General features: G+C 47.9%; 1 protein-coding gene and 1 pseudogene across 2 annotated transcripts; both read left to right on the top strand.

Moving 5' to 3' along the window:
* Window positions 1–4,023, top strand: part of LOC101764272 — a 62,959-nt pseudogene extending 58,936 nt beyond the window's left edge.
* A 1,085-nt stretch (window positions 4,024–5,108) lies between these two features.
* Window positions 5,109–10,475, top strand: LOC101780602 (probable protein phosphatase 2C 37). 2 transcript variants are annotated; one of them, XR_002678440.1, is made up of 4 exons: window positions 5,109–6,169; window positions 6,633–7,082; window positions 7,166–8,065; window positions 9,877–9,919. XR_002678440.1 is itself a non-coding variant. In XM_004975017.4 (4 exons), exons 1-4 carry the CDS (start codon window positions 5,684–5,686, stop codon window positions 10,194–10,196), a joined length of 1,362 nt encoding a protein of 453 aa, XP_004975074.1. In that variant the 5' UTR covers window positions 5,116–5,683; the 3' UTR covers window positions 10,197–10,475. The 2 variants fall into 2 exon arrangements, 1 of the variants encoding a protein (XP_004975074.1); XM_004975017.4 differs by having other exon boundaries at window positions 5,116–6,169; window positions 7,960–8,065; window positions 9,877–10,475.
* The last annotated feature ends 4,936 nt before the right edge of the window (window positions 10,476–15,411 follow it).

The raw sequence follows: 15,411 nt of genomic DNA, 5'->3' as shown, positions 1-15,411 counted from the left end.
GGGGACGCGTGTCCAGAAGCTGCTGTCGCGGTCCGGCAGGGCTGCTGGGTGGCCTCGCTGCTCGCCGACGTATACGCGCTCACGTCAGCAGCAACTGGCGCGATGAGGTCCAGGGAGAGGGAGGCGCTAGTACCTCGACAGTGGGGCGCAGGCGGAGCACGGATATCAAAGCGGGGCATGCAGTGGGGCCCGCCGGAGAGGAGGGGGGTAGTGGCCTGGTCAGGTGGGCGGAGGCGCTAGTGCGCCACCTGCCTCGCTGCCGCCTGCCGGGAGGAGGTAGGGAATAGAATTGCTAGAGGGGAGGGATATGGGTCGTGGCCACTAGAAAGTAGTAAAAACTTGGGGCTACGCAGTAGAGAATGGGTGGTGTCGTGCACCAACATTCGTGCTCATCAAAACGTCAAGTAGCAAGCAATTAGGACTCGTTCAATTCGTTATATTTTCTTAATTATTATTCCATATATGTGTTATCCCTTAAATTGTGTGGCAAGTGTTTTTCGCATTTATAATCCATAAGCTGACTACTTATTGGTGTTATCTTTGCATTTGGGACCACTGCTGTGCTCATTGCCGTTTGATCAATTGCTTTGCATTTTGTTGCAAATTATAAACTTTGTGTAGCCAACCTGGCCGGACGAGCTGGCGCGGATCTGGGCGGTAGACGGCCAGGTGGTGTTGAGGGGCAACAACGTGGCGCGTGTGCGTGGGGTCCTTGCCATGTCGCGGCCGGGCACCAGGTATGCACGTCATCAATTCAGCATTCATTCATGTATGGAAGCACTACAGCACGGCTGTTTCATTTATGTCATAAAAACTAATTTTATTGTCATGTTTTAATTTGTTACGCTAGCGGGATGAAAATTCATCCGTCGCCTATACCAGCCTATACCCTGTAATAAAGGTATTCTGCCACGAAAATGAATTTTTTCGTCATAATTTTTGTGACAATTCTTCTACTGTCACTAATTTATGACGCTTGATTTTTGTCGTTATCAGCCCAAAAAACATCACAAAACTTGTTCGAATGAGGTGGCAGTGATTAGGATGTGACGTGGCAGCACGATTGTGACGATTTAGTTCGTCACAAAGTATTTACTGGCCCAACAAGGCCCAGAAAGTGAGCAGTCTATTTGTGAGCTAAGCCCACTTATAAACCCATTTCATTTTTCAAATTTCAGACTTTTATTACCCATTTTGAAGCTCATTATTTCTTTTCCAGTGAAGCCCAACTATATAGTGGGCCAAAATTATTCAAATTCATTATGTATTGTGGGCTGAAATTATTCGAAGCACAATTCATTATTTATAGCAGGATGAACTTATTCAAAGCCCAATTCATTTTTCTAGTTTAAGGCCTATAACCACTTAGGCCTTAACCATTAACTGATTCTCAAGTGGACCTGACAAATACATACATTGCAGCCCAGCTCATAGTCAAATTCAAATCATCACAGCACATGCATACATTAAATCTCAACACAGCCCATGACATTCATCACAATATTGACCAAATAACTCATGCAAAAATAGATTCTCACTTATTAGATTCATCACTTCACCAACAGAAGTCACAGGTTCCAGAAAAGTTACTGCAAAGTCACGTACCCCTGCCATTGCCAAGTACCACACTCAGGCTCACATCCAGAAAGGTTACAACAAGTCACATCCATCCTAGCGAATCCAATAGGTCTTCTTACCAACATCCTCATTGAAACCAACATCATCAGGGTCTTCTTCCTCCTCATTCATACCAACATCCTCATTGAAATCAATAGGTTCATCCAGATGACCTACTCTGTCATCTATTCTGGCATCAAATGGTTCTCCATGATATATCCACCTGTCGTATGTGCTGGACATCCCATGAATATACAAGTGATCCTCCACAATTCCTTTATATCCATAAACCTAATTCAAACAATGACGACATGGACAACACATCTCTTCATCCTCACCAAATCTCTCTGAAATAAACTTCATGAACTCACTAACCCCATCCCGATGTGCCTTGCTGAATAGCCTACTATTGATCCAACTTTTGTCCATCTGCATAACATTGAAAAAAATAAAATTATTTCATTGCCCAAAAAGATTTGGTATACTAGTCATAGACAACAAATGAATCTATGGAAACACTTGACACTCTAAGCATAAAAGTTCAAATTTAGTGTTGCTGGTCATTTGGTAAACTATCAAATTATTCCCCTTGGCATTGCTCAACCATAAATTATTTCCCTTGGCATTGCTCAATCTACTAGCTACTGCTAATTGCATAACAAAGTACTTGCCATTGCATGATTGAATCCAAAATTCTAGTTTAATCTTTCATAAATCCAAAATTTCAACAAAAACATAGCGCTACAAGAATTGGAGGCTGCAGATTTAGAGAAGCGCGTGTAGACTACATAAGGACCAACATAGAGGGAGGATTACCAAGCCTTAATGGTGTGCGTCGATGTCGATGGGGGAAGACCGGTGGTGTGGGCGGTGTGGATGCCAAATCAAGGATGCTCAACGCGGCTGCTGGGAGGAGATGGTCGACGAAAGGACTAAGGGAGGCACCAGGCGAAGGGAGTGAGCGCGGGCTACTTGGTCGCCTGTCGCCACCCACCTAGCATGGCTTCCTCGCTACCCACTGTGCCTCCCTCACCTATGGCTGCCCAACTGTCGTGGCTCCCTCGCTGCCCACGGATGCCTGATGTGCCTCCCTCGCTGGCCGCCTACCTCCCTTGCCGGCCACCGTGCCTGCCCTCCCTGCCTAGCTGCTCCGCACGGGCGGTGGCGTCCCGTATCTGCTCTGCATTGTCGGCAGGTGGCTGCCTTATCAAGTGCTGTCAAGATTCATATGAGAACACGTCCAAGTCCTTTAGTCCCAACAGGGCTCACGTAATTTTTCTCAATTTTACTGTTGGGCACTAATGATGGGCCAGCGCTGGGGATTTCGATGCAGGCCGGCCTTGGCCCAATTTGGAACCTGAGGCTATGCTTGGGCCCAGGTGCTAATGATAGGTTGGGCTCTGTTGCACGCAGTGGCAGCCCAAGTTTGGAAGATCTAGGCTGGGTTGAAATGGAAAGGAGATTGGACATGATAAAAAGGCCGAAGGAAAAAAATGTGGGACCCACTTGATAAGTGGCAGTGGGATCCACTCTAACAACCACTTTTATTTTTTGGGGGGGGGAGAAATTATATCTGCGATGAATCAACACCATCATAAATTTGTGATATTTTCTTGTTTGCCTTTGTGATAAAATAACATTCATTGCGATATTGCATTACACTAGTTTAGGATGATTTCTAGTTGGTTTTAGCGACGAACATATAATTTTCTTCACTTAGTCATAGTGCGCCATATAGAACGTCATAAAACAGAATGTCATAATGATGAATAGCTCCAATGTGATAAGGAATTCGTCGCAGAAGCTCATATTTCTTGTAGTGAAGATCAATGTTCATGTGAACACCATGAGAGCCATCAATGGTGTGGTCTAGTCCTACTTTGCGATGGCCATCTCGCTTTTGATTTGATTGTGATGGCACCTTAATTTATTTGGATCTGCCTTACTTTTAACAGCATTTTATTATTCATGGGTCAATTTTCACGGAAAATGGATGTCACACACACACACAACTTGCTTTATCATAAATTATTATCTAATTTTTGGATCTATTTGATTTTGCCAATGTTGTATGTGCAGGAGATAGTATGCTCAGGCCTAAAGTCATCACTGAGTCGAAGATCACCATCACCGAGCGGACGGTAGACGCCCAGTGCCTGATCCTGCGAGCAATGGTATATGGGATGTGATCTTGACCGAGACTGCCTACCACGTCGCTCACCAGTGCCTGCAAGATGGGAACCTGCCTCCTGTCAACCCTATCGGCAACGTAGGCTACGAGGCGGAGCCGCGCTATTCCCTTGCTGCCTCTGTTCTAGCTAGGTTCACGTTGGGGCAAGGAAGAGTGAAGATAAGATTAGTGTCATCATCATTGACTTGAGGTAGAGGGAGTTGAAGGCTGCTTGATGTCCTTCGGTTCAAGGAGTCAATTTTTGTTCATGCAGCCGATCCTATGAGGAGATGGTTGTGGATCTCGACATACATTTCATTAGTTCTTTATTTTGATGGGAGATTCTTGTTAGTTTTTTCATTATATATATTTGAAGAGAAAGAAAGTGGGTGGGAGATTGCCATCCACAAAGAGGGAAAAGGAGAAAGGTAAACAAGGAATAAAGAGAAAATGTAAATAGGTATGTGTGATATTTTTGTGCGCTGCGATTAGTAATTTGTCCCCAATTTGTTAATGAGGCTTGTACCAAAACTTCTGTATCCGTGGTGGTGTAACCGTTCAATTGTGTCGTGTTCTTGTGTCCACACGCACGCACGTGCATGCACACAATTTGCTTTATCACACTTGTTGATCTCATTGATGAACTGAAGCTCCCTTTTATAGTATGTGTATTTGTAAAACGTGGCAGCCCCATCATAGAGAGTTTTTAGTGTATTTACTATTTAGGGCATGTGGATCCAAAACACGCGCGCACACATAATTTGCTTTATCACACTTCTTGATCTCATTGATGAACTGAAGCTCCCTTTTGTAATATGTGTATTTGTAAAACGTGTCAACCCCATCATAGAGAGTTTTTAGTGTATTTACTATTTAGGGCATGTGGATCCAAAACTACCTAGCCTAAAAGACAAGAACCATATGCTATCTACCAAACCTAGCTCGTTCAACCATTCATTCTCATTGCATGTTTTGCCATATTACTTTTAATATAATAAATTGTTTTTTTCATGATGTTGTTGAAATCATGTGCAAACATTTTTTATGAAGTTTTCTAAAAATGTTTTAGAGGAAAAATGGTTTCTTGAAAATGTTATCATTGAGGTTTTTCTTGAAGCAATTTCATGAAATGTTTTCTCAAATCATTTCCTAAACCTTTTTCATGATCTTTTTGTTTCTTAAATACATTTTCCCCTAAAAAGTGACCATGAAAGTTCTACAAATTGTTATACCCAAAGCAATTAGAAAAATTTAGTGAAAAATTCTCCCTATAAACATATTTTGATGTTCTTAAAAAAAATTATACACTGTGCCATACACGGAGAGGCGGTGGTACAAAGATGATAATGAAGCCTCGCTTGTCGCCTGGCCGGAGAGGAGACTAGCACACACACGACACGCGTTATATTTGTCCAAGGCGCTGATGTAAGTAGCCCAGGCGAAGCAGGCCGCCAGGCCGTTGCGCGCCGTGGGCTCCGAGGTGCCAGTTTGCGCGCGGCGACGGCCTCCCTCCCTCCGGGCGGCGGGACCACGCGCCCCCTGCACCTCCCGGGCCACGTCTCGCGCGGCGTCTCCACGTGGCGACTCCTGGGTCCCGCCCGCCGCACAGCAACCGCCTGCTCTTCCGTCCACGCGACCGGACGGGCCTCGCCCACGCTAGCGAGCGAGCAGACAAGAACAGGACACCCGCGCTCGCCTCTCCATCCTTGCTTCCCCTCCCGCTCCTCTCTTCCTCCCCATCCGATATGATCCCCTCCGTCTCCATCTCTTGCTCCTGTGCCCTAGCCAGGTAGCTAGAGCTAGCTTCGATGGGCTCCCCTGCTCTGCTCCGGGACTCTTCTTAGCTTCCTGCGCGCGTGCAGTGGCCGCGCCGTCGCCGGCCGGAGAGCAGAGGCCATGGTGATGGCTAGCGCCGGCGACGGGAGCCAGGCATCAGCGTCCTTCTCCTCCACCCCGGAATGCCGGATACGCAGGCGGCGCCGCCTCGCGCCGTTGCCCGTGTCCACGGCCGCGGGATCCAGCGAGAGCGCCGGCGCCAGCGCCGCGGGCCCGAGCCGGGAGAAGCGCATCCGGCCGGCCTCCCCGACTTCCTCGTCGTCGGCAACGTCAGATGTCGATAGCGACGTCGAGCAAGGTGAAGAAGTAGACGAAGCTGTGGAGGAAGAGGAACTGCGGCCGCTCCCGCCCGCGGGTCCGCTGCATCAGGTTCTGGCGGCGGCCGCGGCGCAGGCAGCGTGGCCGGTCGCGTTCGGGTCCCTGTCAGTGGCGGGGCGGTCGCGGGACATGGAGGACACCGTGTCGCTCCGCCCGGGCTTCCACACCTGGGTCGACGGCTCCCCCATGCACTTCTTCGGCGTCTTCGACGGCCACGGCGGATCCCATGTACGTCCTCTACTCTAATCCCGTCTTTATATATCTACTAATCACTCCATCGTTGCACCCAAGATTCCATGCTCTTGATTACGAGCTAAATCAAGATCTACCTGCTGCACTCCAAAACGGATAAGATGCATGTCTTACTACTAAGTTAATTTCACGATTTTTACTGCAAGAATAGTAAAACCAAAAGAAGAAAGAAGGAGAAGAACACGCCATGAATGCGTGCCAAAGGAAAAGCTGCAGCAGCTGGCTTCCTTCATTCACTAGCAGTCAATAGTCACTGCGAAAGCTAGCTGCTTTCGCAGCAGTACAAGTGTCCACCTGGCCACATTCTAGGACATTCCAAATTCGAGATGGCATGGATCCACGTTTATTTCCGTCGTTTGTCCTTTGCTAATCCCACGACTTGATGATGCAAATACGAACCTGTACGATAGTACGATTTGATGCAAATGAACGCATGCAGGTGTCAGAGCTATGCCGGGACCGGATGCACGAGTTCCTGGCCGAGGAGCTGGCGGCGGAGGCGGCGAGCTTCGCGCAGCGCCTGAGCCGCCGGCAGCAGAAGGCCGCGGCGGGGGAAGGGACGAGCGCGGCCGGTGCCACCACCAGCGGCGGCGGGGTGCAGGACGAGGAGCAGCAGCAGGAGGAGCGCGCGTGGCGCGCGGCACTGTCGCGGACGTTCCGGCGCGTAGACGCGCTGGCGTCCCTGGCGTGCGCTTGCGGGCGCATCGCGAGCCCGCCGTGCCGCTGCCCGCTGTCGGGGAACTCCGGCATCGTCGGGTCCACCGCCGTGGTGGCGGTGCTCGTCCGCGGCCGCCTCGTCGTGGCCAACTGCGGCGACTCCCGTGCCGTGCTCTGCCGCGGCGGCGGCCCCGGCGCCGCCACGCCCGTGCCGCTCTCCGACGACCACAAGGTAGTTGCTGCTCTCTACGCGACCGGGTTACGACCAACAACGTGTCCGTCTGACTCGCACTAGCACCCCCACGGTCCCCGCAGTGGTCTCCCGTCGCGACGTTGACCGTTGACTCGTGCGTGGTGAGGTGTCGCCCGTCCAGAAGCTTAGCATCGGCGCGCATCTGGCAGCTCGTGGTTGGCCGCCGGCCGGCATGGCTTACTGCTTGCCGACGTGGACCACGATTGCGTCAGCAACAACTTATACTGATCTGTGAGAGGAAAAAATGGGATGGCTCGAGAAGAAGAGAGGGGAGAATTCCGTGAGTTGGATCGATCCATGGACGGAGCTGAGCCGCCTGAGCCTGAGCCTGAGGTGCTGGGATTTCGGTGCGGGGCAGCACGGATATCAAAGCGGGCCATGCAGTGGCAGTCCCGTGGATTGATTCCAGGGAACTTTAGGGGCGCCGTCGCCGTCGGGCGGGAGGACACGTGGCGGCGGCGGCGGGGGATTCCGGGTCGTGACGGTGGTCGAGGGGGCACGTGTCGGTCGCCGCCGGGGCACGTGGGGCGACCGGGGTGGTGGCCGGGCGGTGGGCCAGGCAGCTCAAACTAAAGCAGGGAGGAGGGCCCCATCTCCACTCGCTGTCGCCTGCGCGGTGCCGGCGAGGGGGTGGTGGGCGGAGGCGCCACCTGCCCTTGCTGCTCGCTTTTCTCTGTCCTGGCGTTTTGCTTTTCGATCGGTGGTCCGCAGAAATTTTAAACTAGCAGGTTTCTTTTTAGTGGCCGGAAAAAGTTGGTGCGCCAACGTTCGTGCTGATTACGACGCCACGTAATAGAATTAGGGTTATGCTGATTAGGTTTAGCCATCCTCAAGCTGACTGGTGGGTTTGATGCAGCCCAACAGGCCGGACGAGCTGGCGCGGATCCAGGCGGCGGGCGGCCGGGTGGTGTTCAACAACGGCCACCGCGTGCGTGGCATCCTCGCCATGTCGCGCGCACTAGGTACGGTATGCCTGCCTCCCTCCACGTGTTCTAATCTAAATCCCCTGAGCATTGATTTCTCTGTTGCTTCATCCGTATCCATCTGCAAATTGTCCACTCTGCTTCTCTGAAACTGCTGGCTGAATGCTGTGACCATTTTGTGCTCTCTGAATTGTCTGCCTGGTGTCGTTGTTCTCACCAGTTTAAGCCGGACGGCGACGCACGTGTTTGGCTCCTCGCGTTTTCGATTTGATCTGAGGTTGATGGCACTTTTTCATGGGCCTTATCTCTTTTCACTGAATTTTCTTTACAACGTTAACGATGTCGTTGATGTGCCTGCGCTGGAGCTGGGGGAATTTTCCTGGAAACTGAGGGTAGAGAAATTTTTCCATGCACATACACGTGTCGTCGCTTGACTTTTCGGTGTTCGGTTTCGATTTGGTGTTTTATGCATGTTGCCATTTTTCGGCACATGTTTTGCGCTTCTTCCTCCTAGACCAGAGCTGTGGCCACCTGTCACTTCAGTACAAGTCTAGCGTTTCGATGATTTTTCTCAGTTTGTGCTTGACTAGCTTGTAAACCAGAGCATATGTTTGTTCATGTCGAGTAATATAAACAGGCGGCGCTAATTCGAATCCCTCGGGCAAAATAAGAACAGCACCCACATTCAACACTCACCTTTTACCATTAGCAACAACTTGGTTTCTCTGTGTTGTGCTTGACTCATGTTGTAAACCTGAGTAACTTATTAAGGGTGGTACTTAGGAAGCTATGGCACTTGTTTAGATTTGCATTTATGTTTATTTAGTTCGCTTTGCCGCTTACCTTTTGGATCTTGCTGTAAGACGTGCCCCTTTTTAGTTCTTAAACTAGAGTTTTGTTTGCAGCAATGTTGGAAACTAAGGTTTGAAGGGGAAGTACTATATCTGAGAGGGCGAATTCGTTTGTCGCTTTGCATGCTTTTAACAGACCGAAAGAGAAGCTATTCCTTGGCATCTTGACATCGCTCCACCAATTAAGAACTGCCGGGTATCGGGGAATCGAACATGTAACCATAGGTGTACTAAAGCTGTTCCGTTCCTTTAATAAGCTCTATGATGATGCAAAAAAAAAGTATGGCTCGTAAGTTTGTGTTAGCGAGGTAAGAGTATGACAAGCCATGCCTTTTGATCTAGGAAAAAAGGTTTTCAATCTGTTGCTTTTGTATCATGGGAGGGAGCTTTGCATGTCCACCACACCATTCTCTATTGGCTCATACGGTATTAACCACACAACAAACAAGGAACAAGGCAGCTTTTGATGAGCTTCAGTTCCATGCTACTTGGTTGTTGTTGAGTAGATAAACAGTCACATCACTGACCACATGAGTTGTGACATGTTAATTGGCTTATATTAGGAAGAAAATGGCCACATGTTCTCTGCCCATGTCACTTGACCATTTTTGAGGTTCAGCTTTCTGCTGCACCCTGATGGTGCTGATTCAGTTACTTAGGTTATCGGAGGTGACAAGGAGGAAACATGGATCAGACGCTATAGCCACGAGTCGGACTCCGATTCGCCGAAAGTGGAAGTGCCATTTGTCTACACGTTCCTATGATACTAACCCAACCTACAAAAAAGAAGTGGACCTTTGTAAACAAGTCACAAGTGGGGATATAGGTTCGATCGATTAAGCTAGTTGCTAGGCTAGGTGCTGTAGGGATGTTGTTGTCTTGCGTTGTGTCCTGAGCTCATGACAGTGATGTTACGGTACCTTATCATAGAATGGTAGTAGTATCTTCACTTCAATCATGTTACATGTTGACTGAAGATTTGCTAAATGGGGTGTGCAGGAGACAGGATGCTGCGTCCTGAGGTGATCGCCGAGCCAGAGATCACGGTGACCGACCGGACGCCGGAGGACGAGTGCCTGATCCTGGCCAGCGACGGGATGTGGGACGCGGTCCCGAACGAGATCGCCTGCTCCGTGGCGCGGCAGTGCCTGCAAGACGGGAACCCGGCCGACGCGGCGGCAGCGGGTGGCACCGGCCCGGAGCCGGAGCCGGAGCCCCGGTGCTCCAACGCCGCCTCGCTCCTCGTCAGGCTCGCGTTCGGGCGGGACAGTTGGGATAACATCAGCGTCGTCGTCATCGATCTGCAGCAGAGGGAGTAAACTAGGCTCTGGTAGTGAAGTGATCCTGAGAGGAGGACGGAGCTGCAGTGGGGTCTAGAGTCTAGACTAAACATGGGAGGATTTGCTTGGTTCTTTCGATTCTAGAAATCTAGTCGTTTTTTTCCCTGGTTGCATTGGAAGAGGAAGAAGGTGGATGGAAGATTGCCGTCCGTAAAGGAAAAGAGAAAAAAGAGGAGAGAACAAGAAGAAAAAAAGAAGAAAGAGCAATTGTACATAGTAATCATGCGACATTTATGGATGCATATGTGTTATGCTGAATGTCCGTCCTCTTATGTTGTGCAGTGCAGTGTCAGGATGCTTTCAGAAGAGAGACCTGCTCTCTTCCACTCTCAAGTCCTGTCTCCCTCCCTGCATTGCCGTTACAAAAGAAGGGCAATGGAGATGAATGTAGGAACTGGTCGCTGGTTCCTCTAGCAACGACTGCGAAATTATTGATGCCGCCAGTGGCGGGGAGTGAAGTAAAATAAAGGAGGGCAATTTGCCGCATCTCAGCTGACTAGATCATACAGAACTATCTTGATTCAGTTCCGTTTAGTGCTGAATGTGAATACTCAACCACAGCAGCATTTCTTACACAAAATGATAGGAAATGGAGACGAAAGGAATGGCTTCTTATCCTGTTTCTTACAGGGGGCTTGCAGTAGCGCAAGAAAATAGATCATCAATAAAAGAAGACAAATGCGCCAGTTCATAGTTTAAGTGGGCCTGGAGAGATGGAGGGGTTTATAAATAATACGGCCCAAACCTGATGAATAACATGGCCCCTTTCCTTTGCCAGCAACGAATAACACGGCCCAAAGCTGAGAGTGGGATAAACCCATTCATTACATTCAGTGGTTTTGGAAAATTGTTTAACACGGTAGATACTGTTAAGAATCGGATCCCCGATGCAATTCCCCCGATTCCCATCAAGGACAAGGAGTGACTTGAAAGAGTAGTAGATAAATCCCTTTTCCCTCTCCCTAATACACAAGATCATCATAGAAGGAACACAAAAGACAAGTATGTGAGGGAGCTATGCATCTTCTCATTAGTCACTTTAAAGAACACGTATAGCTCCTATATATAGATGTAGCCTTCAAGTCTCATCTAGTAACCTACGATGCACTACGACTACAAGGCATTAAGGTATAAGTGCATCATCCACTCCGACGCAGCGCCCGCGTCACCTCCGCTTAGGCGACTCGGGCGACAGCCGCGCCGCCCCCTCCTTCCTTCCTCCTCCTAGGACGGCGGTGGCGGGGCATTTTTGCTGGCCGCGCGTCGTTCCCGGGCGAGGGAGCGGTACAATGCGGCCTCGTGGGCAGGGGTGACAGTGGCGGCACGGGGCGACGGATTCGTGGTCTTGGGGACCGGATCCGCCCCTCCGGATGCTGGATGTACGGCGTGCGGCGGCCATTGCTCGTCGTCAAGGCGCGGAGGGGCGGCGATGGCCGGCGAGCGGGCAAGGAAGTGGAGGCGCTCGAGTCACACAGTGATGGTGTTGTAGGCGTCGAGGAGCGCAGCGCCGGCATCCAGGAAAGCGATGACGGCGGCCACGTCCCCCCTCCCCCCCGGCATGCGCCTGTGGTGGGGAAGTGGAAGGAAAGGGCTCATGCGGTGGTGGCACTTAGCGGAAGCTCCGACCGAGACCCAGACGAGTTTGTGCATGCCGGCGGCACGGAAAGGTGGAGGGTTTAGGGTGCGCCGTGAGTGGGGAGGACGACGGTGGCGGCCTCGGAAGCGGTAGCAGGGCCAAGAGGCACATGGTGGCGACGGTGAGGGCGAGTGGGGCGCGAGGCCACGGGTGCCTTCTCATCGTCGGCGACGTTGATCTACAGCTTTGCAACGCCGCCATGGTGGTGGGGTCGGAGGGTGCATGTACGCTCGTGGTACCATGGTGGTGATGCGTGATGTGCTGGGTCACCCTTCTAGTGCAGACATCATGGAGGTGACGGAGAGCGAGAAGCTGCTGCAAGCGATGCTTGGCGGCAAGTTGTGGGACGCCGGGAGACGCGCCGTCGCTGGAAGGAACACGGCTTAGGATAAAATTCAGCCAATCTACGTACCTGATACACGAAGCAAATAAATTGGAAGGACTGAAGGTTGACATACAAAAAAGTAGCTCCATATTGATCTCATCAAACCGATTATCAAGCTCTTGACTAATTTGATTAATGACACCAATATATACTTCTCTTCTAAAATGGTCATCATTTATTTGGTTTCGGGCACGGGCATACCTTGCTAATTTTTCATACGACACATAATCACCATCCATAGCAGGAACTTCAACATCACGTTTAATGCAAAAAGAAGTGACCATCTCAAGGAAGTGCCACAACCATCAAACCTCAACTGTTGCATTTTTGTTCTTTGCCACATTAACAAGGATGATTGCATTAAGAATATCTTGATCCCTTCTCTACAAACACTCGGATAACTTATTTGTGTATCAAGAATAACATACATTAAATGCACAAAGAAAACAAACTCAAAGGTTGTCCGAACAAGACCTAAAGAAGAAGAGACACATGTATAGTAGATTGTCGGAGGAGGAGGTGGCTGCTCCTGCTTTGAAGAAGAGAGACAGATGCTGGCACCACCACCTGCGCTGCTGTGGAGGAAGAAGGCATGCAGGGCGCTCGGAGCACGAAAACTGGCATGCCGTCCACGTATAGGACGGTCGCGGCGTACGATCGAATTTTAGGGGTGTTTGGTTCCAAGAGGGCTAAAGTTTAGCCCCCTGTCACATCGGATGTTTAGATATTAATTAGGAGTATTAACATAGTCTAATTACAAAACTAATTACACAGATGGAGTCTAATTCGTGAGATGAATCTATTAAGCCTAATTAGTCCATGATTTCACAATGTGGTGCTACAGTAACCATTGCTAATGATGGATTAATTAAGCTTAATAGATTCGTCTCGCGAATTAGTCTAGGGATTCTGTAATTAGTTTTATAATTAGCTCATATTTAGTCCTCCTAATTAGCATCCGAACATCCGATATGACCGGGCTAAACTTGAACCGCTGGTATCAAACACACCCTTGCCTTTCTTTCTTTTCTTTCTTTGTTCCCTACGCCTGCCTCGCCTCAGCCAGTCATCCTGCAGAGACCCGGCCGCCCCCTACCCTGTGGGTTCGCCTCTGGCTATCCACCTTCTCTCTCTGGTCCAGTCATACCAAAGCCATTATTGTCGAGTGACCGTGTTCTTTCAAAAACTCTTCAAATTTCACGTTTGTGTCTAGAGGCTGTCAGGTGGAGCGCCCCTATAGGATGGAGGAGCTGCCCCTAGATGGTTCAGCACCATCATTTGTACCTAATCTTAGAGTTTAGAAATATGGAGACAAGTTAATAGCTACTTCTCGCATTTCAAACTGTAGGTCGTTTTGATTTTTTAGATTCATAGATAGTATTATATATATAGACATAGGTGCATAAAAAAGAAAAACCAAAACAACCCACGATTTAGATTTAGGACTATCATTATTGCGTTGTCTTTATATATATGTAAACAAAATAAACATGTGTTCAGAAAAATGTGCTGTCCAAAATTTACGTTACCCGGTAAAAATATGTGGCTCCCATAGTAATGTATTTTGCGTTTATGTTAATAGTACATCCAATTGGGATGATGTGTTATTACTTTCCGGTGAAAAAAATATGACACGTTTAACTTTTATGGTCGTCAAGGTGCAGTTTAGGCCATTGTTTTTTTTATTAAATTAAAGTACAAGTACAATGTCTCGTAAATGTATATTGGATTGTAAAAGTGTTATTTAAGGCCAATCTACACTTGTGTTTATAATATTTCCAGGACAATATATTGAGAGCAACCGATGTACAAAGTTTCAAAAGTATGACAAGATCTTAACAAAATAAAGCGTCATATATTTAGGAGCCACTAAAAGATCTCTACTATTTTTTGAGTGTTTCTTAGTGAACACCAACGATTATATTTTTCTATTTTTTACTTTTGTAGCCAAATATTTTTAGTCTAATTGAGGCAATACCCGAGGATTATTTATCAAGGGGTCAATGTTTTTTTGTTGGTAATTGGTTAGGATTTTTTTGCTAATCTGTTTTTCTCTAGGGGGATGTCCAAATTATATTGAAAACCCCTGCTCATTTTATAAACATTGTGAAGAAGGAAGAATACCCTCGGGCCCGTCTATTCGAAAAGAACATTTTGGATATCTTTTAATTTAGAGAAATTTTAGAATGATTAGAAAAAATGCGAGCCATCCATTCGGAGAAATCTAACGGAGGAAACGAAAGAAGTACCTTGAAGTACCAAATTAGTGGGACCAAATACATAAAATAGTCCTTAAATTTATTTTTTAAATAATTTTTTCTGATCAGACAGTGAAAACAAATGACTTGAAGTACCAACGAGTACTTAGCTATTGAGGCCCTTTGCGGCTCTTCTCAGGGAAGACAAAACACAATGGAATGGAGTGAAAATACTTCTATTTTGAACAAGGGCACACTGGTGCATATATTTTAAGTTCATTTTCATATCTCCATGTTAGTAAGATTATAAAAGTAATTTTCTTTACAAATCTATGAACAGAATCATACGACAAACATAATGCATGTACATATAATAGCAGCTAAATTAAAAATTAATTGCCCACATTGGGTACCCATAGAGCTGTGGCTAACAATTTGTTGTTATTAGGCATCAAATTAAATCGAACTATTAGAAATTGGTAATAAAGCATGGAAATCTTGCTAGGAGGACAATATAGGAGCAAATATCTATTCATATATATAATTCCATTCTCTAACTTACAAACAACAGATCACATCTTGAATTTTTGTTGCGTATTATTTAATTTTCGTTGCATATTATTCAACTATTTTGAAGTCAGGATTTTTGCGTGGAAGCTAAGCAAGGATGTACTGCCTAACAAACCAAATAAATACAAAAGTAGAAGATGTCTGTAATCTATGCGGCCTGTAGATCGAAAGCAGTTGTCACTTGCATGACAGCTCGTCCATAACATGTATCCCAGGCCCTGTGCCTGCTGCTGAAATTTTGAGATGGAACAGTATAGAGTGGTGCCGAATTGAGAGATGCCCTAACTTACAAGCCCCTGTTTTCACTGCTCTTTTAGTAAGGGGCCAAGAAATTTTTCCTGCTCTACGGATATTCTGGGCATCCCAACTCCTAAGGCGCGCTACATCTGGGATTGGAGCAAATCA

The sequence above is a fragment of the Setaria italica genome, chromosome VII, assembly GCF_000263155.2.
Source record: "Setaria italica strain Yugu1 chromosome VII, Setaria_italica_v2.0, whole genome shotgun sequence".
NCBI classification, from domain to species: Eukaryota; Viridiplantae; Streptophyta; class Magnoliopsida; order Poales; family Poaceae; genus Setaria; species Setaria italica.
The sequence above is the reverse complement of the archived record's forward strand: the minus strand, read 5'-3'. Positions and strand labels throughout refer to the sequence as shown.

What these genes read in the sequence shown, in the direction of transcription:
- LOC101780602 (XM_004975017.4), top strand. Translation starts at nt 5,684, where the DNA reads ATGGTGATGGCTAGCGCCGGCGACGGGAGCCAGGCATCAGCGTCCTTC. An exon ending in ACGGCCACGGCGGATCCCAT is followed by an intron (nt 6,170 to 6,632) that starts GTACGTCCTCTA and finishes GAACGCATGCAG; the next exon opens with GTGTCAGAGCTATGCCGGGA. An exon ending in CGCCATGTCGCGCGCACTAG is followed by an intron (nt 8,066 to 9,876) that starts GTACGGTATGCC and finishes TGGGGTGTGCAG; the next exon opens with GAGACAGGATGCTGCGTCCT.